This window comes from Branchiostoma lanceolatum, chromosome 19 (genome assembly GCF_035083965.1).
Source record: "Branchiostoma lanceolatum isolate klBraLanc5 chromosome 19, klBraLanc5.hap2, whole genome shotgun sequence".
Classification (NCBI taxonomy): Eukaryota; Metazoa; Chordata; class Leptocardii; order Amphioxiformes; family Branchiostomatidae; genus Branchiostoma; species Branchiostoma lanceolatum.
In genome coordinates, this window is record NC_089740.1 from 3,441,609 (window position 1) to 3,461,441 (window position 19,833).

The window sequence follows — 19,833 nt, forward strand, 5'->3', positions numbered from 1 at the left end:
AAACTTAGGTAAAGTGATACAATTTACCCCGATTTTACAATATCTTTAAGCGTTATAATTTTTCTGAATCTGTAAGGGCCCTGTCACACTTGTGCGTACATTCAACTGCGCGTGAGTTCCGCATTAACATTCTTTTGGTTTAAGTAAGGTTTGCACGGAAAAAGTTGTTTTCTACTTTGACCCACCGTTGTGCAGCCTAGTGATCGAACCTAAGAAATCACTTATTCGGCTGCAAACTTAACCTAAACCAAAAACATGTTAACACGCAACTCATGCGGATTTGTATATACGAACAAGTGTGAAAGGGGCTTTAGATCCTCCTTACAAAGCAATTCGAAATTCAGACGCCGCTTATGACTACTTGATGCTTGTCTAAATACGACAGCAGCATATACGTACCAGCGTTAATATAAAAAGTTATCTAATACAAGTTAAAATGTAATTTGTTTCAAATTTAACAGAAACCAGATAACAAATACGTATGATGAAACCCCTTGGGAATGATACGACTCAGAAAAATAAACGAATGCCTCATCTATTAACTTAAAGATTCCTTGGTTGCTCTTGTCAATTTAATCTCAACTGCTGTTCTACGTGGTAATAAACGCATCGGGGGCTCGTAGATAAAGTGCAAGATAAAAAGTATATCTCTCTCGGCACATTGCTAGATCACATCGTACCGGAAGACTCGTGTCACGTTCTTGAAAAGTTAATACGGATTTAAGAGATGTATCGGGGGTTTAGTACTACTCTGATTAAGTATCTATAAAAAGAACGGCACGCATCAAGACAAGTATTAAGCATACGTACCAGAATGGTGACAGCCTTAAGGCGCCTTCCCCGCAGGGAAATCTCTGAAAGGGAAACTTCTGAACGTCATCCATCTTAAACCATCAATCTTAAAGTCTTAAGTTCAACGGCATATACAAAAGAATCCAATATGTCCAATACATTACAATATGTCATACAGTAGCGATTCAAAACTTTTGCTAAACGGCATCTTACGCAATGCAGATTTATATATTTGCAATAATATTTGAAGAAGAAATATACATTTCCAATTTGAAATTAGACATACTTTCGTCATCATCATCATCATCAGTATTCAGTGGTGGAGTAGTAGGTGTTGGTATGAGCTTGGCAAGCAGTAGGGGCAACTCCTTTGTCACTTGTACCGGTACCGGCCTTGTTGTTGTAATTACAGGCGGCGGTGCTGAAAATAAAGCATAATATATAATCAATAATACTGAATGAGTGGATCATCTCTGCAAAGGTTAAAGGCTAAGGAAAAGATCACATCAGATCCTGTGTTATGATCTGCAATCTTGATTTCTATCTCTAAAAGAAACTACTGTATGTAGTAATAGATTGTCCAGTGCAATCTAGCTGCTCGAGGCCGCGTGCCTGCGAAGCTGGTGTGTTACGCCGAAGAGCGGTTATACTAGCTATACAGATACAGAAGCTGGTGTGTTACGCCGAAGAGCGGTTATACTAGCTATACAGATACAGAAGCTGGTGTGTTACGCAGAAAGGCCAGTTATACCGGCTATAAAGAAAGCAAGCCACAATAATATTTAAAACCTAAATGTACATATGGCAAATACATTTCCAAAGTCAAATTTTTCATTACTTTGCCATCATTACTGTAGCTCTTTGTGTTAATAAATGTGAGGAAGGTACACTTGAACGGGTTTATTGTACAGTTTTCAAAGTTGGGACAATCATTTTTGACAAAGCTACCGTAAACAAAATTGATGTGGCGAAAAATCAATTACGTTGTTTGCAGCCTATTTCCGTTGAGCTAAAGGGTCATATGGGTTTTATTTATGGCAGACCAAAAGATTGACATTCTTCACAATTGGATGCGCAACTAGGTCATTCCTCCCTTTAAAGCTACCTATGCCAGAGGATCTATAATTAACGAGTCCTTTTTTGATTAGGAGTACATAGTTCATATATAAGTCACACTCAATGAACATTAATAACTACAGTTGGTTGAGCATCAGGGCCAGTTGTTGCATCATGTAACCATCTCTAGCAAGAAAGGAAGTAGTTTATCAGCGATAACAGAATATGGCCACATTGTCGTTGGAAAATATCGACTCCGGAAAAAAGGAGCTTCTACTTGTAGTGTATCTATTCTAAGTACACAACATGCTAGGTCATTAGTCAACTGATGAGCATTGTAAACACGCCTGTAATTAACTTTGTAACGTGTGCATTTTTGAATATATGTATTACAATGGGTATAGCTATATATAGAGAGAGCATTGGTTGGTTGTTTCCTAACGTCCACAAGCATATACAGAGCAAGCTACCAAAATAATTTTTTTTCTTTCTAGTCAGCCCGCGGATGCAATGTACAAGGTCTAAATTACACATCCAAAACAAATGAACTAGAAAAAATATATCAATCTGGCGTGATCAGCCCCATTCGACCTCAAGAAAATTCAAGTCGCTGTAAAACTGATAACGTACATTAAGAATGTCAATTAGAATGTGGCCATTTAAACACTAAAATTACAGCATAACGTTTTCTTTTCTTTAAAGTACCCGAGAGTCTTTCGATACAGATCTGCAACATAGCTTTAAATTAAGCATCGTATTTGCGTTGCAGACACAACAGCCAGAATTCCAATTCTAATATCTGTTCATCTGCAGATTTGAGCGTAACCTGGCATCTAGTATATCATCGTCAGGCCGGGCTATCTTCGGCCAATGTTTCTTCGAGGCGACCGGTGTTCTCTGTCGCCTGGGTGACATTTTGCACCCGATGCTTCATCTATAAATAAAGTCTGGCCAATCAACGGATGGTTGGATGGCATCGCAGACATCCAAGACATGGGGTAAATACATCTTTGCGTTTAAAGCCTCGAAGAAGCCTCGATTATATGTTCTATGCCAGAAATATATGCTACTCCGGCTGAATATGTTCAAGAGCTGATGCGTTGCAAACAAATTAACATTTACGACTTAATGCAAGTATGGCCAAAACTTTGTCCAAACTCCAATTTCCGTAAATTTGTTTTAGCTGTAGGCCATAGTGTTCATGAATAACAACCGCTGCATGTCAAAAGCTTTTCATACAGGTAATAGTATACGGTCAAATATGTCTACCAGGTCACGCCAAAGTAGACTTGATGTGGCGCAAAATTAATAGCCTCATTAGGGACCTTTGAATAGCCCGAGGTTCGCTGGTGAAAGTCTTTATTGGTGAAGACTCGAAGGGTAATATCATCTGCACTTGGATGAGCAACTAGGTCAGTCCCCTCATCAACGCTACCTATGTCAGGATGAATACAATTTATGAGTTTGACAAGGAGTACAGAGCTCATATATTTGTTAGACTCAAGGTTTACATATATCAGACTCACGGAGCATTGGAAACTTCAGTTCATTGAGCATCTAGGACACATTCGTCCTGTAAGTATCTCTAAAAAGAAGTTAAGAGGTGTATTGGCCATTTAAAGACCATCACAATGTCTTTGGGAATTTTGTACACCGGAAAATAGCACTAAGTTTACCATTAGTAGTATACCAATCTCAACGGTTGGATTGAAATTTATTGTCACTTTACAAACTACTAGGTCATTACTCAGCCCGATTCGTTATTTCTATTATCTTCCACAGATTAAAGGTCCATAAACAGTGACCTACTTTACCTAATTGAACATTTGTTGTATTGAAAAGGCATTTGCTTAGAATGCTTTGTACATTTATAAAAACAGGCACTTGATTAATCTAAAACTTTCACACTTCTGATCGAACAAAATAAGAATCTCAATAAATATCGAGCTCGGATAAGCTCTTTGTTGAGCTCGTTAAAACATATTTTGCTGTTAAAATAACTGTTTATTTAGGATATCAAATATCTAATGGCAATTAAGAGATAATTCAACCCCCCCCCCTGGATCCTTTTCGTTTTCTTGAATATACCCGAGAAAATATATCTATGCTCTAAGCTAAAATAAAGCGACAGTATCTATACATTGCAGATAAAGAAGAAGCTAATCCATTTCTGGTCATCTGCAGACTTAACACATCACAGTCAGGAGTGTTTTACTCCTTTACCCTTTAACCACGGGAAATTCCACGTTTAAAAGTTCAAAGCAAAAAAAAGCGACCTTGACGTATAAATCTTACTGAGGAGTGAATGCGGTGAAAAAGAAACAAACACTATCTAGAGGTTTTGACTTAAAAGTCCGCTCCATACATCTAGATAAAAAATCAAACATGTGTCCGGAATGTCATCTTGACCATGTATCTTGACTATGCTAGGCACGAAGCACTGGCACACGGTTCAAGAGTCATATAAACTAGATTTATAGCAACGCAACTAAAGGTATTTACCTTCTCACGTTTCGGGAACCTTTCAGCTACCTAACGACTTGCCTGAAAGGTTACCGAATGCTGAAGGATTACTGAAAAGGCAGAGCCAAATCTTTGGTTTTTGCTAAGACCTCAACCATATATATATAGTGGCGTCGTGTGGCGCAAGTGGTAGAGCGGGTGGCTGTAAAACAATGGGACCCGGGATCTTATCCCAGGTTATGCCCAGAGACATGTCCGAATTTTCACCCCGACGTTGTGCCCTTGGGAAAAGCACTTAATACGACTTTTCTCACTTCATTCAGGTGTAAATGAGTACGTAGCTCATCTAGTGTTTGGGGCGTTAAATGGAGGTCCCGTGTTTGAGGAGACCCACACCTTGAGCACGTAGAGGAACCCACCACATATTAAAAAAAGAGTAGGGGCATGCCCCGGTGTGAGTGGATCAAAACATTCCGGCCTAAATGGGGTAGGGAATTTCCCGATCAGCCTTCGTAACCCTGCTTCTCCTAATGGGTCAGAGAAGTCTTGCTTGTCTCGAGCATTGATGTTTCTGACTTCGGGTGACGAGATACTGCTACAGTACGTATTTGTTCAGTGCTTTGATGAGTGGCCCCCTACGGCCTTGCACTGAGCGAGTTCGTTAAAAAAACATACCATATTTTCTAGCCTGATGAGAATTTTTTCGATACCGATAGTCACAAATGTTTTATGACACAAACATTATTGTCTTATCGTGTGCAGTATTATATTACATTCATTTAACTATTACCGGTACACTAGAAATATAACTATGTGCCACATATCAACAGTTTATGAGTCCTAAAAGGTTACCGAATACTGAAATAAAACTAAAAAGGCAGACCCAAATCTTTGGTTTTTGCTAAGAGCTCAACCATATACCGGATTTACTTAACTGATGGAACTTGTTCGATACCGATAGTCACAATGTGTTTTATGACACAACATTATTGTCTCATCGTATACAGTATTATTATATTCTTTCATCTAAATTTTATCCTACATTAAAAAAAAAGCTATGTGACACATGTCAACAGGTTGTGAGTCCTCTTTTTTTACAGATATATTTTAAGATATATAATCCACCGACGTGTCGGTGACCACCTGCCACCCTCTTCAAGGCAATACTGACTGGTTCACATATTAATGCAGCACAGGTGTCGCTGCATATACATTATTTGATGCATTCCCAAACTCAAAGTATTTACATGTGTACAATCACAGGGGGTGACATCACAATGCGGTCCCAAACGTACAGAAGTGTAGCACATGCACAACTATCGATCAAAAAGCAATGCCTCGGTTATGACTCCGGTTTCGATGAGGGGCACATACATGTAGCGTAGACATGTGCCGGACTAAAGGAACATTAAAAATTTCAGTTGGTTGAGCATCTAGGACGCAGTCGTCCTGTAATGATCTGTACCAAGAGGGAAATAAGTTGATATCCCATAAAAAGATCATCACAATATCATTGGATACACCGGAAAATAGCACCAGCTTTCTCATTATCAGTGTGATTATCATAAGAGTTGCATTGGAAATTATTGTCACTTTACAAACTATTATGGCCATGACCCTGTTCATAAACATGAGTTACGTCTGTATCGGTCGTTAGTTAGTGTACATTTTTGAATACATGTAACAATGGACTGTTGTACATCTTTTGTTTGTTAATTGTTAACGTTCACAAGGGACCTGAAAGTAGAAAGGCGGTAACGAAATTAAATGTATATAAAGAGTGAGCGACTGTAACATATAACGGAGCCATTGTTCGAAAAAGTTGTTGCAAAGAATCCTATTTCTATTCAAGAAACATGGCAATTGGTTTATTCAAGTTACACATTCAAGTTACGAACAAGAATCTCAATGAATATCTTGCTCTAATAAGAAGCCATTTTTTGAGCTCGAGAAAAAGGTCAAATCGCGATTAAAATGATACAGTTCTTTTTGAATGCCAAAAATCTAGTTGTCATTGAGAAAAATCCAAAAATACAAGACGATTGTCCCTTTCTTACGAAATGCCTGAGATAATGTTTTTGTATTAAGCAGAAATGCAACCGTATCTTTAGACTGTAGCTATAAGTCGATCCGTAATTTCTAGTCATCTGCAGACTTAAGCACATAACAGCTAAGATTACTTTACTCCTTTGCCCTTAAAAGCCTGCATAGGCCAGGATTAAAACTTTGCGGTCCCGACTGTATATGTCCGCTAGTGCTAAGGATCAGTCCGCTCCATACATCTAGATCCATAATCAAACATGTGTCCGGAATGTCATCTTGACCATGCATTTTGACTATGCTAGGCACGAAGCACTGGCACATGGTCAAAAGTCATATAAACTAGATTTATAGCAACGCAACTAAAGGTATTTACCTTCCCACGTTTCGAGAACCTTCCAGCTTCCTTACGACTTTCCTAAAAGGTTACCAAATGCTGAAGGATTACCGAAATGGCAGACCCAAATCTTTGGTTTTCAAGACCCAAATTATATATCAATTTACTTAGTAACCTAATGAAAATATTTCGACACCAATGTTCTCAACTTGGTTCCTGACAAAATAGCATTGTCTTATCTTGTACATTACCATATCACATCCATTTTACCATTATCCTACACCAAACAGTAAGCTATGTGAAATATAAGCATCATGGTCTATATGAGAATATGCAATTTTGTATGGGTGAAGACATTCTGATCTTGTAGCCGTTAAGTGCCCTAGACGTGAGTGAATTAGCAATGAAGAGAGTGCTCTGTGCATTAGGTCCAACAGGCCGTTTAATACATACCCAATACATGTAATTGTTTTTGGAGTGTGGACGAGGCCGTCTTGTTTCTGCCACCTGGGGCTTTGGTATGTTGTCACGCTCCACAAGTTACCACCCTCTTAAAGGCACTAAATGTAAGCTTAAGACGATGCCCGATGTAGTTGTCTTTTGTTATTTCTTTCCACACTAAGCAATCAAACCTTTAGCATTGCATAACGATATTTATGGAGTGAATATGCAGCGTTTAGATTTTTGCGTTGTTTGTAAATGCTGGGAATATGACATAATAATGCAAATTCTGACAGCTGTCAATACAATAATGAAATGAGATTACCTAATTTCCTATATTTTTTTTCACTTTTGCAACTTACATAGAGCCTCTTTAACAAAAATTGATATTACAGACGATCTGAATTCAAATGTGCTGTTACTATTCCCTCTTAAGCCAATGGCTTGAAATAATGAAATCTTCTATATCTAACAGGTTTCCAAAGAATCTGATATTGTTCTCGTCGCTTTGCCTCAATGCACGTGTGATGCTCCGTAGCTATATTATCACCAGTGAGTGCATCCGAGATAGGGGATTGAGATGATCAATTGCCCATTAGTATAAAATCATGATAGTGAATCCTCGGTTTAACCCCTCATGCGAAGAAAGGACATATGACACAGCAATTTTGCGCAGGTGTGTCTAACGATGTGTTAGAGGAATGCAATTAATATTAGGGGATGATATCAATTTTTCGGGGTATTCTGTAACATCACCCGTATGAAGTGATAATTCTGATTTTTAAAATTTAAAAATAATTAAAACATTAATTTCTTATCTCATGGTTTTACTGCACATTTTCCCGTCTGCGTTATCTATTTATGATTTATTTGTAACATATTAGTTTTTGATAAACATTTCTGCAAAGTATTCTGTTGCATATTTGTAAGTGTTATGTATAAATATTATGTTCAACTTAAATGATTAATTGGACTTTTTACCGTATATATCTCACTATACATATATCACACCTTTATAAATTTACACATCAAATGCATATTTGCAGTATCTTAGAAAGTTCTAAGTAAACATTAGTAACAAATACGCCTACTTATTAGTTCTGAAATGTCCCATTATACGACTTTCCCATAGGGAAACCCGATCCAATATGAATACATTACAAACACATCTTCAGACATCTTCTCAAAGCACTCAAAACTTCCAAAGACCCCTAAGAACACTCTGACATTCTCATTTTACTGATGCACTTCTAGCTTTGTATTCCCAGTCTGAGTTACGCCACATCGTCAGGAAACTGATTAAAGTGCACCAGACTGTAAATGATTTACTAACGATGCTGAGACCCACTGAAATTGCTGGCAAGCCATGAAAACCTGCCAGCGTTAAAGCCTGATGCGGGACGATTCATTACAAACATTACACCTGAATGCACTGAAGGGCTTTGTTCAACGACGCGTACGTTATTGAAATAGTATCATTTAAAATATGGGTCTCTCTATCCGTATAAGACCGGAAGAGGATTCTAAGGATTTGAATGTTCTCAAGTTACGCTGTTCAATTATGCTTTATTTGCATCTATCCTTACCTAACCTCGTTGCATCCATCCGTTAAACTATCGTATGGTGAAAATATGTTAAGTTTTCAGTTTTACTTCAGCTTAAGAAATATAAACAGGAAATTAATCTTCTGTATAGGAAGAGAACCTTCTAGCACCACATTGAGACTAAAAACAGACTTTGTGTCCCCATCTCTTTGTTTATGCATACACCTTTTTGCTTTAATGCATACCCGGTAAACCACCGCATGGAATTACACACCAGTTTGTACTGGACAGTACAAGCTACATATCCTAACATCAGATTTATTTCATCCAGCAACACCCTTGTTTGTTTTATTTATTTGTTTTATTTAAAAAAACTTAAAAAAACAGAAAGTAATAATGAAATAATCAGAGGTACAATAAAAACGTGCAGGAGGAGGATGAAGCCTGGAAGGCTTATAGAAGCCCTCCTCCTTTTAACAAATTTACACAATGATAATATGACTATCGAACAAAGGTAATAACAAATGATGAAATAAACATAACGAACAACTATAAAATGAAAAATCAAATACTGATAATGTAATACAGATTAAACGAAAGGAATTATCACAAACGAGGACCAGAAATATTTTTAGAAGTAGTTCGGATTTGAAAGAAGATAGTCTCGAAGATGACATTTGAAGCTTATCACAGAAGTAAAGTTCTTAAGGGGGAGGGGAGGCTATATACCTTAGTAATGAGTGTGTTGGGTTCCTTAACGTGATTGATGTGCGGACCACCACTTAATGTTCTTTCCGATGGAAGTCCCTAACCAAAGCTAGGTAGTCATCTTCACCTGTGATGTGAGGAAAGTTGCGTAAAGTGCCTTTTCCAAGGACACGCAATCGGGACCCGTCATCATAGATTTGAACTCAGAACCTCCAGGTTCTGGGTCAATGAACCTTACCATAAGACCACTGTTTCACCCCAGATAAACAATAAACTAGAGTCAGAAGTTACTCATCACCAAGGTTACAATTTTGTCAATTCTTTTGAACTTTTATGGGTTCTAGCCATGCAATGAAACTAACAATAGGCTATGTTTAATCATTTCAACAAAACTCAACCAGAATTGCTGAAAAATACGAATGGTTTTGGAGTCTTCGGTGAATCATCATGACGTAAAACTTTTTGTCGATTGTTTCCATTTTTCTCCAGAAATAAACGTAAAATGTAATGGAATCAACAACTGACTATGTTTCATCATTGCACCGTCTATGCTCTCCGAGAGGCTTCGTAGGTAACAAATGATTCCGACTCTGCAGTTGACTATCACCAAGGTAGCAACTTTCTGTCGATAATTTTTTGCAGGAATAAGGGGGCATGCAATGAGATAAACATCATTCTATCATTCACCATCGCACCGTTGAAGCTCAACAAGAGGCTTCCGCAGGAAACAAATGATTCAAACTCTGCAGTTACCCATCACCAAGGCTACAACTTTATGTCCATTGCTTTCAATTCCTTTTCCAGGATTCAGAGATCTAGCCACATTAGACTGCCTCCGCTTTGCGGCCCATGATTTCCCAATTGTTCACTTTCACAATTAGCCTCTTACAACCGCGAGGAACCGGGGCCAATAAGAACTGACAATAATAAACGACTTAGCTGTCAATCACTTATGTAGTAGGACCAATCATAGCCCACTTGGGAGAGAAGTGAATCCTGCTATAAGTGACCAATCCTCCCGATGGGAGAAAGAACACTCAGATCCTTGGCACACACCGGTTACGGATGGAGGAAACAAGTCTGTAGAGTATTCAGTATTCAGTGGCATACAGCAATCGATTCGAAGTAACATAACCCTCTGTGAACCCACTTGAGGAGTCTAGCAGACAATCGTTGTTGGGTTTCCTTTTGACGAATTGGATTTTTTTTTTCATCTCAATTGTATGAATTTTTCTAAAACTTATGAAAGGTATCGACTGGTTAAAATTTGAAAGATGTCGGTCTCTTTGACCTCAGACCTTTCAGTCGAGATGATAAAAGTCTTAGAAATTGGTCAGAATATGGTTGATAATTGGCATATGGATTTAGCTTATGGCTGCTACCCACCAAACCTCACATTGCTCGTAAAATGCTATTGGCCAATAGTGTCATAGTGATATCGACCCAGTAAAGCTCACCGAAGAGCTAATCTTCGACTGGTCGTGACAGAGAAGACAGAAGCCATGTAAAGTTCTTTACAGGTTCACTGAACAGTGGAAACTTTCCTCGCTTTTTTCGACAAGTACAATACACAGAGGACCAGAGCTTGACGTCCTGTCCAAAGAACTGTAACGCTTTCCTGTAGCGTGCATGTTGTGTGAGCAACACAGCCAGGATCGACCTTCTAGTTCGAGAGGCAAGATCGTTAACCAATAGAGTACACGCGCTACCTATGGAGATTCATTCTCCTACGGGAGTCCAATTTCATGGCAATCTCTTGAGATGAACTGACGCGTCCTACAATGGTACGACTGGGGCATACCTAGCACATCAATGCTATCTATAGAAGTTCGCTATCATACACAGAATAGCAAAACTCTATGAATAGCATTGATTGCATTGAGGGCAACCGCATTTATTGGAGCTTAAAAACACATTTGGGGTGAGGGTCTTGAACCAAAATATTTCAGACCTTGATATCATTGCACACACAAAACAGGGTCACGTACAAACCATGGAATGACAGTCATAAAAGCTACATAAATCTCGGAATCACTTGTATGCTAAAGTGGCAGTACGATATAACTCAAACTTCTTTGAATAATCAATAAACTAAAAAAGAAAGCTTTTAAGAACGATTGATTACACCGTTTGCACAGATGGTTTTTCTTTAAGATTTACACAAAAGCTTGCAAAAACAATGCAGGACTTGGTAGAGAGATTTCCCCTGCATGACACGTTGTTGTATCCTTCTATGATTTCGAATAAAGCACTACATAAGATGTGCAACACTAACCAACTGTAAACAAAAGGCACTACAATTTGCCACAGTGGGGGGCAACAAATACAAGGCCAGGAAAGGAAGACATTGCGCAAACTTACTACATGCTATAGGAATGGGAAATCTAAATACTGCAAAGTAACTCGGAGAGCTGCGGCAGCTTGCAGGGCAAATGACACAGTGGAAAGAAATGAAGAAAGACTGAATGCAGCCAGAGGTTGTTACCACAACTACCTGAGCTGCAGAATACAGTGGATCATCATCATGGTACCGTTCGAATCGATACTGCTGTCTCAGTTATATGGAGACTTCATTCTGTGGGCTATCCTCTTTAGGGGCGCCATATTGACGTAATAACTGTTCCGTCTCGGTAATTCGCTGACGGTTTAACATTCCTCGATCGGAAATCTTTACTGACAGTACGTTCCCAGAGGATAAAGGTTAAAAGAGTATCCAGAGGTCGATATCAATCTCGGATAACCTTTGATTTGTCCTCTCGTGGCCTTCAGCGTTTGAAGTAAATAAACCCGGACACATGAAAGTCATACGAGGGAAGTTCAATATAGATAATCTTGACCAATTCCCTATTAATAAAGGAAGATAACGTTCACATGTATGTGTGATTATCCCTAAGGATAGCAAGGTAATTACTAACATTTCCTTCTTCTGATCAACAGGTGATACGACGGATGTTTAATCCATAAGTTATCAGGGCCCTGTAGCCCCAGTTGTCCCTTTATTTTTACGAAACTTTCCAAGTTAATTTATCTTAACGGCACTGCAGCCCAAGGAATTTTGTTCTTTAAACCTTTTTTCTAGACTCGGATTCCGTAAACTATCAAAAATTAAACTTTTTACATTTATTTTTCTTTACGGCACTGCAGCCCTAGGATGATTGTTCTTTAAACTTTTTTCTAGACTCGGATTCCGTAAACTATCAGAAACTAAAATTCCCACGTTCATTTTTCTTTACGGCATTGTAGCCATAAGATGGTGGTTTTTTAAAATTTTTCTAGACTCGGTTTCCGTAAACTACCAGTAAGGAAGCTTTTCACCTTTATTTCCGACCATGGCAATGTAGACCCAGTCGTTCCTTCACTTTTTCTAGACTCGTTATCCGTAAAACTTTATAAGAAACGAAACTTTATAAGAAATTAAACTTTCACGTTTATCACGTTAATTATATACTTAATTACACTAGCGTCATAACTGACGAAGCTGCACAAAAAGATGTCAACTTTTCTCTCATCAAAGTGAGACTGCACAAAACATAGGATTTACCAATGGCGATAAATGCCAGGTTTGTCTAGTAAAGGTTGATTTTTGCATTTCATGTTTTAGGCAGCCATTACCAGACTTAATCAGGATTTATCTCTGTTATTTAGGTACCACTCTCTGAGTTACAAGGGACATGAGCACGTGATAGTTTGAATAACACCTAGGGTTAGATAAGCACAGGTCACTCCACAAACAGTGGGATACATCAATACAAAAATACATCCAGTATTACCCCCACTCCACTAAGATGGCGCTCTCGCCGCGCGCTTTTTTTTTACCTAAAATTAAAATAGAGCTCTGGACGAATTTTACTAATAAAAAAACACCTTTTTACGCCTTGTGTGTGTGGTTTGCTGTCTTTTCATCCATACTTTTACATTTTGCATGATATTCCAATTATGAAATCGAGGATTAGACAAGTCTGATATAGGTCGCAATGAGAACGCAGTGCAATCGCCGTCTAGTGGAATTGGGGCCTAAATCTTTACTGACTCCATGTATCGCCGAATGCAGCCATTAGTCAGTATTTTTCAGCATCTGTTAATCCAACGCACCTTTCTTGCAGTGAAACATTTTTTTCTTATTCTTAACGTCGGTACTATTAATTCTTGAGAGAATCGTGTTCTACTGCCGTGACCCAAGAGCCGCGTGTTTAATATAGAAGGTTTATTGAAAATTCCTGCCCATAGGCTAATTGCAAGTACATGAACATGTAACACGGAGTGGACGGACAGAAAATGATGAACAATATAACATATGACTACCCTAGTCTTAACTGACACTAAGTTCTAACTTATTGGGTTCGGCTGCTTTTTCAGAGACAGTGGAAGATGAATGATCCACTTTTTCTGTTATATGTTTTTTTTATGTTAAGAGGAGAGTAGTTTTCTTTTCGTCTGAAAACGTGGAGAAATTAGGATGGAAAATGGTGGCATCTTTAAACAGCTCATTTCTTCCGTGGTCGTAGAATGGGCAACTTGACACAAATGTGTTATGTAAAACGGCTAAAGAGACTAAGCGTCGAGAATATCCATGACGTTGTCAGGATCTAGGAATGAACGTACTGAGAATATAAAGCACTGCGTTACTTACCCAAGTTTAGTACAAGTACTGATGATCAAATATCCTAATACGATGAATCATATACTTACGACAATCTCTACAAGCGTACCATTGTATTTGAGCGTATAGGAATTTGAAATCAAATTCAAAACTATATATCTAGCTCAATCACTTGGCATATCATAGTGTACAGAAAAGCCGCAAAATGATTTGCTTCGGTCGGTGGTTACTGTAGTCCTTTATTCTATTCTCCAAGCAGAGGTTTCGGTCGAGTGGGGTAGGAGTGTCAGGGATTTTTTACGTCTGGCTTAAAATCCTGGACACTCCTACCCCTCTCGACCTAAACCTCTGCTTGGAGAATACTTTATTCTTCAATAAACTGGACTACGTAAATCACTTGATTAGACTGAGGACGAAGCATGACGCTTTTCACGTTTGTGAAGGTTAGACATCCAGGTAAACAATAAATAAAGATAATTCAAACTGGATTAAATTTGGATTTTTCATCCGGACGTTTCGAGTGACATCCAACACTCTTCTTCAGTGTCACTAGAATGAACTGGCAGAACGAATACAAAGCTGGCGATTCAAACTGGAAAAACAGTAGAACATGTCAAGGATAATAACTCGTAAGAATCGCATGCAAATGTCACTAAAATGTTAATTGTGTTAGGATAGTTCCTAGTTCCAAAATGACGATTTCAATCCCTTACAGCATGCCCAAGCTCCACGAATAGTTTCATCAGGTTGGTTAGTCACTTAATAAAAAGACTCTTTTTACACAACAAAGAGATTTATTCCACAGACGTTTCGGTGACCATCTGTCACCATATTCAAGGCAATTTTGACTGGTTCACAAAGCAATGAAGCAAGGGTGTTGCTACTTATACATTGTTTTTGGACCGATAGTTGTGTATGTGTTACACTTCTGTACGTTTTGGGCCGCATAGTGATGTCATACCCTGTGATTGTACATATGTAAATACTTTGCGTTTGGGATCGCATCTCATTGATATATATAAGCAGCAACACGTGTGCTGCATTGCTATGTGAACCAGTCAAAATTGCCTTAAAGAAGGTGACAGATGGTCACCGAAACGTCGGTGGAATAAATCTCTTGGTTGTGTAAAACGAGTATTTCTATTCAGCATGCCCAAGCTGCGTCCGACTCATGTATAAAACTCCGGCCCATGGGTGCACGCAATTTCCTCAATACGACCAGACAGCGGTGTTCCGCTACATCTTTTTTTCCCTTCAAAATCATTCAGACATGACCTTACGCCTCGTTCCACAATCTTTAAATTCTGTATGAGTACATGACAACATCTTATTGAATTCACGTCCATATTACTTTTTTACCGCTTTACAAATGAATCCATGAAATGGTCTACTTACATCACTTATTTTATTGCAAATGTCCTCTTCTGTAAGAGAACTGTTTTTTAAAGACCGTGGTACGTAAACTACTTTATTACATTTACATATAAAATGGCGCCCCGACGGCAAATTCCACAAGTTATACATCTTATTTCAGCTTACACAAATAATTAATGAAGGTTACTGTTACCTTTCTTTTTCAACTCCCTTTCACCACATATTACCTTGTATAGAAAACCGTAAATAGTCTCCTTTCATCATAACTTGCCTTTTGGTACATTTCACAAACCTACATTTATTTGAGCTCATAAAACACTAAATTCACATCTTACTGATTTCACCATTTCGCCATTATTGTGTCATATTTTTTGATGCTCTCTACCTAAGAAAACTTTTCATTGACAAAAGCGCTGCGTAAAGTCTTTATCACAAACCTTTAGGCTCTAAAGAAGCATAGAATAATACCCTTACGACCCATTTTACGAGTTCTCCGTTTCATTTATGCTCACAAAACCACATACTTGGCATCGTAACCATGTTCCTGATTTCACCGTACTGCATGTTATATTCTATAGCTGCCCGTAAAACGACCTGAATATACCACCAGTTACTTAATGCATTTCATTAGGAAACCTTCTTTCCATAATACATCTGTCCTGTGATGAGAGCACTCCATCAACTGACCTATTACATCTCTATCAGCCTCCGGAAAGCTCATAAAATGGGGACTAATTTGATGAAGAGGAGAGGATGTGGGATGAATAACAACTCAGTAATGATGAGCTCACTGGGCGATCTGAGTACCCAAAGCTACCTAAAAGCTGGTTTGCCCGACCACTGTGAGCCACTTTTTCGTTATTCGCTGTAGGCCTTAGAAGTAGCGGGCTGTTAACATTTATTTTAAAATAATTGTCTTTATTGCATATTCCTGTCCAGATGGGCTAAATGCACAAATGACCACATGTGGTCTATAAGAAGCAAAATATAAAAAGGAATTGATAAAATGCTACATTCTAACATTGAAAAGTTAGAAAAAATATTTAAAAAACTGTGGACTATTGTTAAAGTAATGTTGATCACCTGATAGTTTCTTCCCACTTGTTGAAACACTTATCAAAAAAACATAACTACATACTTTGTCCGTTATATGTTCGTTCTTTCATGACATTAGGTATATGAAAGTATCCTGCTTTGACATTTTTGTGCATTTCTTGTCTAATTCTATTGTCTTGAACAGCGATTGGTGCTCATCTTCATATAAGGAACAATCGAGTAAAAGTGTGTTTCAATTTCAACATTCTATTATATAGAGGGGTACGGTTATGCCTGCCATATTCCAGCATGTGTCTAAAGCAACCACTGTGTCTAGGGCGCAGTAAATATATGCATGTATTTCACGGTATGCAAGCGGAGCCCAACCCCCTCCTTCCCCAACCGAAGTTAGGTACCCATTTTTACACCTATGTAGAATGAGGGAAGTCGTGTTAAAGTACATTTTCTAAGAGCACAACATCAGTGGCATGTCAGGATATTTCTGTCTGTATTTATATAGCCAGTACAACCGCCATTAAGCGTAACACAAGACCTTCGCAGGCACGTGGCGCTGCAGCAGCTAGTTGTATTACGCCAAACGGTCTTTTACACTCAGTCTTTGCATATCTGACTGTGACCGTTCTTTAAAGCTACTTGCAGTACTTGATGACAACGAGTTCCATTCTACTATGGTTCTTTGAAAGTAAGAATATTTGAACACATCAATTCTTGGCTGATAACTCTGGCACTTAAAAGCATGGCTATTTCTAGTTCTCTTCTAGTCATATTCGCAACGAGGACCTCTGGGTTCTGGGCTAATCGCCCTAACACCAACACGACGCCACAATGCTGACCATGAGCCGACATTTCTCCTTGGGACATATTAGCTCTGGCGCCGAAGAGTTGGCCTGTGAAGCGCCTGGCAACATTATGCACTTCCTGTCAACGACGTCGTAGCTTTGATTTCAGCAACATCAAACACTGTTATTATAAGCCTTGAATCTTGACCCTTTCATCCGCTACGTTAATTTATTTTACAATATCGAATTTCATATAGCCTTGAAGAAAGGCAAACTGGACAAGCCGTGGGGGAAGTGGGGCACCAAAACAGCTGATATCCTGCTTACTTGTTATATTTGAATATTTGTTATGATAATTCTTATGATAGAAATTTCTATTATATTATTTTTGAATTTCTGTTGTTATTTTTATATTTAGTTATTATTGTTATTCTTTTAAGAACAAGTCTACATTTTCTGACTTTTTATCATTTTTATTATCTTTATTCTTTTAAGCACAAGTCTAGATCTTCTGAATTTCTATTGTGATTATCATCATCATTATTATTGAATTTAAAATTTCTTAACTTCTCTTGATCAAATTATCTGTCGTTACGCACTGTATGGTTCACTCACTTTGAATTTGAAAACGTAATAAACAAACAAGTGTTGATAGAACAGCAACATCATCTACTGCAAGGTAGCGACCTCATTACTGCCTACCATAGAACCTTGCTATAAAACCCCTCGAAAAGAGGTGCGTATCTTTAGTATGTGTCAAGCATCAATCATTTCGATAATACTTCATAAATGAAGGCTCCAAGCGAGACGACCGAATCCGCATTGTACTTAGAGCCTACCGTATGGAATGCTTTGACACCATTCCACCCGATTTAAGTAGTAAGATACGGCATCTGTACAGTTCCATGTACTTGCAGCAGCTTTATTGCCAATTTCCATGGGTTGTGCATTGCCGTTACGGCGATTTAAAAGCAAAGAATGAAATGGAATTTTTCAGTCAGAGATATTTGTGGAGATTGTGAGAAAGTATCACTTTCCATTGATTTGACCAAATAAATCAATCTGACTGTATAAGTTAGAATCATTAGATACTTTCATACAGGTTTACTGCTTATTTTGCATGGATTATTAGACGACAGTTGATAAAAAAGCGAGATTTGGTCTTGAAAAAACTAGATACCCTATTCATACATCAAGTCATACATAATAAAATTCATTACTTGCCGCTCTAAACTAGAATTAAGATTGATATATGCAGTGCATGTAGACAAGGACAAAGACTTGTTTATGACAAGCAATGATTTCAATAAGTCTATTTCTCTGTGTTTGCATTTGCAATTAAAAACTCCTCATAACAATTAATTCTTCCTATACTTCCAAGCTACAAACACACACAAGTATTGTTTATAACTACTAATATTAATAAAGTAAGAACATGCACAATTATATCCTTGTATGAAGAGAAATGCTACTGCACGCAAACAATACACATCGACACTACCTTAGTATGATTAATAGACATAACCTTTGTTTATATGGCCCTTAAAAATGTCTAAGACATAGCACAATAAAACTGTTCTCGCTACGTAGAACATGGACAAACCAGCAAATTTCCCTTGAGAAAACGTTCGTTGAAGCAAAAGATATTGAGGTCACTAAAGCTAGATTGCCTGTTATCGTTTCTACCTGGACGTGGTAAAGCGTACCATCTATGGTGAAATGTGAGGATACTTACCCGTAGTACTTGTCATATTCCCCAACACCATCATAGCCAACGAGCATTGAGAAAAGATGATCACATTAAATCTCCACATGTTGTTACAGTTGTAGCCGCTGTTGATGACACAACAGGACTCTTCCCTTGCTACATGGATACATCAACCTCGACAAAAATCGTTCAAAAAATGCTCTAGAACGAAGTGTCGAAACGCATCCTTTTCCAACGACGCTCTCCGTTCGACTGCAGCTGGCTGTCTTCCAGTCTGGAACTGCTCGTTGTGCGGCAGATCGCTAGAGGGGTGCTCTCCTGTCAATAACAGGCCGTTCGTTTGGTCACCACATCAAAGAGTCCTCTCACATTCCTCTGCCATCCGCAATGGTGGGCTCATTACGTCGATATACATTCCGTTATCTTACATCAGATAACCTATAGGATTCGACCTTTTTCTCGGGGAAGGTCTTCTACTCACCGTCAGGTCGAATCATAGCACGAAAGCACTCTCGTTCACGATACCTTCAAGACTTTTCAACGCCGAAATCTCCTAAATTGATTCAACAAAGACCACTCAAACATGAAGAAGCCTACTGGTTTCCCCTGCAAAGCACTCAATGTTAGGAGAGATCTGTGATTCGCCGACTCCCCCAATGACTGTCCCGCCTCAAACAAAAATCGATAATGTAATGAAATAGTAAGGCATGGCACTGCCCTGTGTATTTACATGATGCCAGATGATGAGAGGGACATGAAAGGTTACCGAAGGAAATACACCACGCTCTTATCTCCAGAAAAACACGCCCTATTTCTATTTCAGGCCACCTTTGCATTAAACCCTGTCCGTTAATCTCCGTTTTCTGACGTATTGATGACAGGAGTTCTCCAAAAGGCAGTTAGAAGGAGAAAGGGTTAGTAGCTGCCACGGACGC

At 38.5% G+C, this 19,833-nt stretch overlaps 1 protein-coding gene across 1 annotated transcript in view; it reads right to left on the bottom strand.

The window, feature by feature from the left end:
- LOC136425849 (glutamate receptor ionotropic, kainate 1-like) overlaps positions 1-19,625 on the bottom strand; it is a 38,059-nt gene extending 18,434 nt beyond the window's left edge. Inside the window, exons 1-3 of the mRNA XM_066414785.1 lie at positions 18,926-19,625; positions 1,079-1,213; positions 811-854 (exon numbers count right to left, since the gene is read on the bottom strand). Of these exons, the coding sequence (XP_066270882.1) occupies positions 811-854; positions 1,079-1,213; positions 18,926-19,004 (258 nt within the window). The 5' untranslated portion in view covers positions 19,005-19,625. The remainder of the gene's footprint in view (positions 1-810; positions 855-1,078; positions 1,214-18,925) is intronic.
- Positions 19,626-19,833: the final 208 nt, after the last annotated feature.